The sequence below is a fragment of the Charadrius vociferus genome, unplaced genomic scaffold, assembly GCF_000708025.1.
Source record: "Charadrius vociferus isolate BGI_N301 unplaced genomic scaffold, ASM70802v2 scaffold776, whole genome shotgun sequence".
NCBI classification, from domain to species: Eukaryota; Metazoa; Chordata; class Aves; order Charadriiformes; family Charadriidae; genus Charadrius; species Charadrius vociferus.
Window position 1 is genome coordinate 1,128,317 of NW_009648775.1, and position 7,445 is coordinate 1,135,761.

Below are 7,445 nucleotides of genomic sequence, written 5' to 3' on the forward strand. Positions count from 1 at the left end.
GCAGGAGGTGGGGAAGTATTCATCCAGATGCCAGCCCCAAGGGAGGAAGGGACCAATCGTGCAGAAGGAGCCCCATTTCACCACCGACAGTCGTCCCATCATTTCCACCATGGCCATCACCGGGGTTCATCTCTACTGCACATGGCAGGAGGGGACCGCCATGGGCATGCAGAGGAAGGCAGTGATGAACAAGCTGGAACTCCAGCCCCAGCTCTTTCAGAGTTAAAAGCTGTGATCGGTTGGCTGCAGAAGGGACTTCCCTTCATCTTGATCCTCCTGGCTAAAGTTTGTTTCCAGCATAAGCTTGGTAAGCCTCTATCCTTTTTTGGTTGTAGGTGTATTAGAAGGTGGTTAGGAAGCTTATTCGTGCTGTGGTGTCGGATACATTTATCCCCATTAGAGTGTCTAGATGTAGTCTAGCATGAAGGGGACATATTCAAATGCATGGGATAATGCATTTGAGAAATTAATCCTACTCTCAGTCCAAGCTGTTTTCATCTCTGTCAGTCCCATCTGTTTCCTGTCCTGACCTGTGGGAGATCAGTTCTGTACTTTTTCCTAATCTCTCCTTGATATTGCTGTAGGGGCTGAGGATGTTACCAAGGCTTCCCCTTCAGACCTCTCTCTAGGAGAGTTGGGGAGAGCTTATATTGGTGATTAGCAAAGGCCTCTGTGTAGCACAGAAGGGCTCAGAGGAATGAGACACTGGTGTAGCTAGAAGCATGGTAGTTGTGAAATCAAGCCAAAGAGCATCAGAAGTTACACATTGCAGTCCTGATCTTCAGAGTGCCGTAAAAATATGTCTATCCAGCTTTCTTTAATCGTACTTGAGATTTTCAGACCCTCAGTGATCAAGTGAAATCTATTCATCTAATCCTCCTCTTATTACAAAATTGTATGTGTGGCATGTCTGAGGGTCCATACTCATTCTGGGAGTAGTATGCTGAGATTATTATCCCAGGGAAGCCAATAATGCTTGAGTTTAGCCCACTCACAGCTCTGCCAGTATTCCCAAAACCAGGTATTGATTCACGTCTGCAACATCTTGCTCTTTGGACCTGGTATCCTGTATGGGTTTGATAGTGGGCCCTGTCCTCCATGAGCTGCTGAACTACTATTGTAATACTGTCATGTAGCTGAGTTCTGTTTGCACAGTGCAGCCATAACTTGCAGCACTTCTCCTCTTCTTCAGCACAGAACCTGACATTAGGACAGTGTTTGTATTGGGCTGGGTGGGAAGTGCTCACTGCAGAAGCTTCGTTTTCATTTAGCTTGAATTTGAACTTTGTATGATCCCAGACTGCCCTGTTTTAGTTGCCTATGTATTTTAATTTCCAGTGCATCCAGCTTATCACCCAGTAAATTTTTTTCTAAGCTTGAGATGCTGACATCAAATGGTTTAGGACTGAAGATTGTCCTGCCCAGCCGTATATACTCTGACAGTGTCTTTCCCTGCAGGGATTGCTGTGTGCATTGGTATGGCCAGCACATTCGCATATGCCAACTCAACACTCCGAGAACAGGTTGCTCTGAAGGTGAGTTCCACATCTTGCTCCCAAGTGGCATTGCTCTTTGTATACAAAATAATGTTTACATTTAACCTTTTTGTGCAATGTGGGGATGAATGCCATTATACGGATACACATCTGTCAGAATAAGAGTACCGTGCTCTAATCCTCACTTCCTCTTCCTACTTCTCCCCATTGATGCTCTCCCACAGTTTCCATCCTGCTCTTTTTTGAAAGTGTGGCGTACTAAAATGAGAGGGAAAGTCAGGGAGATTGTAATCAGCTTCTGGTTCTGCCACTGACTGGCAGTGCATCTTCAGGCACTTCTCTTTGCCTTAGTTTTCCATTATCTACAGCAGAGGTGCTGAAACCTATTTCACTAGTTAATGATGAGATTTAATTTGTTAGTATTTAGATTATGTTTTGAGATGTTCAGCTGAAGGATTTTGTAGATGTATTGCTTGCTAGTTTCTTTATAATGCTCTGTGGATAATATGCTTAGAATATATAGAAACCAGCAGATCTTTTCAGGCCTTATGATTGTCAGTGTCAGCAGAATACTTCCACAGCACTGAAAGCACAAGACTAGAATTGCTTTTTTGTAAAAACTACATGGGTGGCACAAGTGTATACTTATATCTACCAGCAGCAGTGGAATAAATGTGGTACAATGCTGAATGAACAGATAAATTGCATAATCATGTAATAGATTGCTGTTGCCTTGCACTTTGCACCTCTGTCTTTGCAGCAGCGTGGCCCTTAATCTGCCTGCTTTAAATCTCAACCTAACATTCCCGGCTGTTGAAGAGCTGTTTTCTTAATAACTCAGCTCACAAGAAAAATGCTGGGGTATTTTTTTTGCCTCCCAGGAGTAAAATCTACTTTCCAAAATTACACTGGGCCGAGACCCAGGACAAGGTCTTCTGCCATCCAGCTTCTGTCTATAATGTTCCTTGTCTTTTGAAATGCAAAATTTGTACTTCTTTTGACCTTTAATTATTTATTCAGTCAAAAATGCATGTTCTAGAACCTCCATGCATTCAGATAACATTCATATCTGCTGCATGTAGTGATGGCTTATGTTATATTTAACTTAGCTAAGCCTTCTTGTAAGTGACTTTGGATCTATTTACAAAACACTGTTTTCAGGCAGGGTCATTCCAGAGAGGTGGCAACTCAGAATTCTAGTACAATATATGGAACTGACTTCTTTTTTAATCAGCTTGTCAAACTGCATTTTAAATACCAGGAGAATTTAGAAAGATCTCAACTTTGAAAACTGCGTTCTGCAAGTAAGGCTGTCAGTTTCACCAGTTCAGTATTTCAATTAATTTCTCTGAAGTTTCTTTATTTGTGAAGGTGAGGTGAGTGAGAGTCATTTCTGCTTGTGTTTATATATCTTTAGGTAGCAGCCTATTTCTGAGTCTTAGTCCAATGTAAATAAACTAATTACTGAACACTTAGTTGCACATTTGTTTCCCCTGGGTTAGTCTTGTATTTTTCAGCAGTTGAAAGTTCAGTGCAACCCTTGAGACTTTGAATTTATCTTTGCTTCTTTTTCTCGCTCAGGAGAAGAGATCAGTGTTGGTTGTCCTCTGGATCTTGGCCTTTCTCACTGGAAACACCTTGTACTTGCTTTACACATTCAGCTCTCAGCAGCTGTACAACAGGTGGGCAAAATTTACATTGTACATGCTGGAAGCAGGTGATAATTGCCAGGGAGGAGAAGAGGGAAGCCGACTTTTCTCTGTGCTTTGGGAGGAAGTATGCATACTTAAGGTATCTGCTGTCTTTGTTGGGCCTCTTTAATGCCTTTCGATGGAGGAAGAGAATGTGTGCATTGCGTCCACCAGTGGACTATGCTCCTATCGATAAATGACATAACCAGGGTCTAAATGGGCCAGGGTGTGATGATACACTACAGTGTTACTGATTGAAACACGTACACTTGCAATTTTCTTATGTATCAAAGCAGGGTGGGTACTTTTTATAGCGAGACTTTTCTTTTGAATTTCCATTTTGACTGGCGTGGCTGAACATAAAGAGCAGGTGTTGGAAGCAGACAAGAGATTGACCCACTGATCCTCCTCTTCCTGTAATGTTTTGTTTTCTCTTCAGTCTATCAAGCTTTGAGTCTATTACAGGAGATAAACTGGAGGTGAAATAGTAGTGTTTTACTTCAGTGTCCTCAGTGCTTGGAGGCATTCGGATCTGAGGTAATTAAGATAGTCTCCACTTTCAAATTCTGACTAAAGCGGTTCTCAAATACAGAAAAGTTAGTACCCATGGATTTGGTTCAGTACTATCCCTGCTTATGAGAAAGCAGGGATTAAGTGACAGGGAGCAAAGATAGAGAACTTAAGCAAGGGGGTGTTAGTAGAAAATAGGAAGAAAAGCAATATCAAACATGGTTACTTGAGAAAGTAATTTTGACATTAGTAGCTAAAAGCGTATGAATTATCTTCCCAATGAAAATTTTACTTGTCTCACTGAAGGGGACTTAGAACTTCAGACTGAAAATATGTGTGTAACATGCATCAGTTGGGTTGTGGCTAGGTAGCTTTTAGGTATGTTTCTTCTGTCATTTATTGCATTGCTTCCCTGCTTCTTCCCACCAATACTGTCTATGCAGTGGAAGAGCCAAGGTCTGCCCCCAACCCCAGTATCCTTTGGAATTGCCCCTAATGTATTTGGATCATTGGAATGCTGTGTATGTAAATGCTTCTAGAAAGGGGCAGAGCTGAGAAGGCGCGCGTGTGTGTGTGTCTGAATGAGAGATGGCAAGCCATGGGGTACTCTATATAGGGCTTGTGGGAGGGAACGGAAGAAAAGAAAACAGGTATGGCATAAAGGTGTGAAAGCATTAAGATAAAATTTGTTTGCACCACACGGAAACAGTGTGTTCCTAAGATGAAGGTTTAAGTTAAAAGCATGAATGGGACAAATTTAAAGTAAAGGACAGATCATCTAAAATAAACGGTTTCAGCAAATTGGGGCCATCCTACACACTGTTCAGGGTGTGGTTTTTTACTGGTGAACAGACTGGGCAATGACTTCACTGAAAAACCCTGTTCCTGAGAGTGTTGTAGCAGTGCCCGCTGTGTCGTGGTTGGTATCTGTTGCTAGTGTATCTCTTGATTGCTGTGTGGGGACCTGTGACTATTCATGAGGCAGGCCTGTGAAATTAGAAATAGCTGCTTCAGTTTTGTTTCTTTCTGGCTTTTCATTTCCTGATTTATTTACTTTTTGCTTGTTTCTAGTGCATGAATAGTAGTAAAGTCTCTGATTCTGTTTCTGTTTTTAGGGTGTAATTTTACCTGTTGTGCTGTGCCAGTGTTGTGAGTATTTTAAATTCATGTTCAGGCTTTTCATTCTGGGTTGGTTATTTTACTTTTGCCTTTTTTTTTTGTTGTTGTTAAGTTTTGGCTTTCTACCATGAGGCTTTAGTAGGTAAATATCGTGAAGATGAATCCTGTTTTTTCAGGTTGAGTAGGGTCCAGTCCTCATTGCTGCTCGGGTCAGTAGCTCCTGCCCATTGCTACATGAAGTTCTGCTGTCCTGGACTCCCCATCTTTCTTTAAAATGTTTAAAATGTTTCTTCAAAATATGCAAGGGGCACTGCCTTTTTGGATTTTTGGTTCAGGTTAAGAGTTGCTAATTAACACAGCCCAGCTCTTGATCTGCTTCAGACAGTGGCAAGCCACTCTCAGAGCATGACACACCTGAGATTCTGACCTTTCTGCCACATTTAATGCAGTACTGCCTTTGTCACGGGTTTGTTTCACATGCACAACTAGCTTTAGAGACTGCTGCCATGCAGTAGTTCTACCTGTGGCAAACCATCCTCAGAGGAGCAAAATGTAGCAGTCTTAACTTGGCCATGACTTCCCCAAGGAATCATAGCTATTGATGTCTTGGACTTCAAAGGATAAGCTTTTACAATCAGATGTGATAGAGCCAGCCTGTGGACTAAAGGCCCTATCATTAGACCAAAGGCTCTTTTACAGTGTGGATTGCAGGTTATGGAGATTGCAGTCTTCCAAAACAGGTTCTGTACGTGTCTGGGTCCTGTTTTCTGGTAGTGGGCAAACCTGCTGACCTCGGTAGAAATGGGCAAGAACAGACAAAGTCAAGAGGCCCAGAGGAACCATGGGACTAATTTGCATGTCTCATTCCTGTTGCCCTTGAGAACTTCACTGAAGTTCAGTGGAATTTCCAGGCTTTCTCTGGCCAGCAGTGGATACAACTCATAGCAAGAAGCTGAAGTGAGGTTCTCCTCATTGGTATTTGAGCCTTGTTGTTGTCCCTTTCAGCCTTATATTTCTGAAACCCAACCTTGAGAGGCTGGACTTCTTTGACCTGATGTGGATTGTGGGGATTGCAGACTTTGTACTGAAGTACCTCACCATCGCATTGAAATGCCTAATTGTTGCCCTGCCTAAGATCATCCTAGCTGTCAAGTCAAAGGTAAGAGTGTCTTTTCTTCTTGATATACAGATGTTTGTCTTTGATAATCTAATACCTTTATGACATGTTTACAGCATGAAATATGGTTGGAACTAAAAAAAAAAATCTCTGATAAAAATTTGTCAGAAAGTCCCCTGGGTATTGAGTTTTGGTTTTTGAGCAATCACAGGCATGAGCAAGGGTTTGGTAACGCCAACAAGGAGTCCAGAAAGAGAGGTAAGCATTGCTGGAGAAGGGATAGGTATTAACAGTGAGATAACAGCTTTTCTAGTTGACTTTGTTCTAAGTCTTGTTTTCTGAGTAATCTCTGTAAATAGATATTTCTGAAGCACAAATCTCATAATTTAATGGAAAGAAATTGCAAGTAGTTGTGTCTTTGGATTTCCACTTGGGTCACAGAAGTAACAGTATTAAATTGAAGCTACTGATGCCACAAAAGACAGCACCTGTTCTAACCACGGGTGAAAAAAATATTTAACTAAATGATTAACATACTTAAATGTTTATAAAATCATAGGTTGACTAGATCTAACTATTGAAACTTTCTCACTACATTCTCTCTCTTGAAATACTTTTTCGTGTTTTTTTTCTCTTATGGATCTGTCATGCTGCTCCTTCCTCCACTTCGTGGTGTCTACGTTTCACTGGCAAATGCAGCAATGTGTATTATTGACATTTGGTAAAGAAACTTTCTGGCAGCTAAAGGGATGAAAGGCACTATATAGACGTAAGATATTATCATTCATCGCTGAAAGTCTCAGGCAGGGCACTTAAGGGGATATCTAAACTGGGAATAGTTTTGCTTACAAATGACATGGGTGGCAGGGGAGTTGAGCGGTTTGTTCCTGCACAGCAGGGCTATTCGAGATGTTATTAATTTATTTCTGGCAATTGTCCAGCTCTTTTCCCCCCCCCCTTCTTCTTCTATTATTATTATTTTATTTTGGGAGATTAATGTGCTAGGTCAGAGCATAATCCAGCCTGGGGAGGGAGGGAAAAGTGATGTGAATAGTCTTCCCAAGATAAATTGCAGTGTTGGAAAAGGTTCACAGCCTTTGCTTGCTTGTCTGAGAGCTATCCCAAGTACTCATTAATCCTTGTCGGGAGAGAAGAAAGAGAAGGGGTCTTTATTTGCAGCTACAGTGGGAGGTTGGTAAGATCACATCTGTCAAGGGCCTATAATGACTCAGAGCACAGATGCTTCATTTTTAATACCTTTTTCTGGATAGCAATATTTCTCACTTTTTTTAAGTCCCTTTTTGTCTTAGGATGTTGTTGATGGTCTCACTGTCCCTTGACACCTGAGACTGCTGTTACCTACCACTATGGATCTGGATTTATTTTTATCCCCCTCTCTACGCTGCATCCATTAAGCCAACCAAGGATGAGATCTGGTGTTACAAATTAAGCAAGATCAAACTGGGATGGGAGAGCTCCAAGAGAACCCCAGGATGCCATAGAAATTGTAAT

The 7,445-nt window shown here is 41.6% G+C and overlaps 1 protein-coding gene across 1 annotated transcript in view; it reads left to right on the forward strand.

Moving 5' to 3' along the window:
* The window catches only part of RNFT2 (ring finger protein, transmembrane 2), a 28,690-nt gene that overhangs the window by 3,060 nt on the left and 18,185 nt on the right, over positions 1-7,445 (forward strand). Inside the window, 4 exon segments of the mRNA XM_009886737.1 lie at positions 1-307; positions 1,459-1,535; positions 3,078-3,178; positions 5,822-5,975. The exon segment at positions 1-307 is cut by the window's left edge and continues 24 nt beyond it. Coding sequence (XP_009885039.1) covers positions 1-307; positions 1,459-1,535; positions 3,078-3,178; positions 5,822-5,975 — 639 coding nt within the window.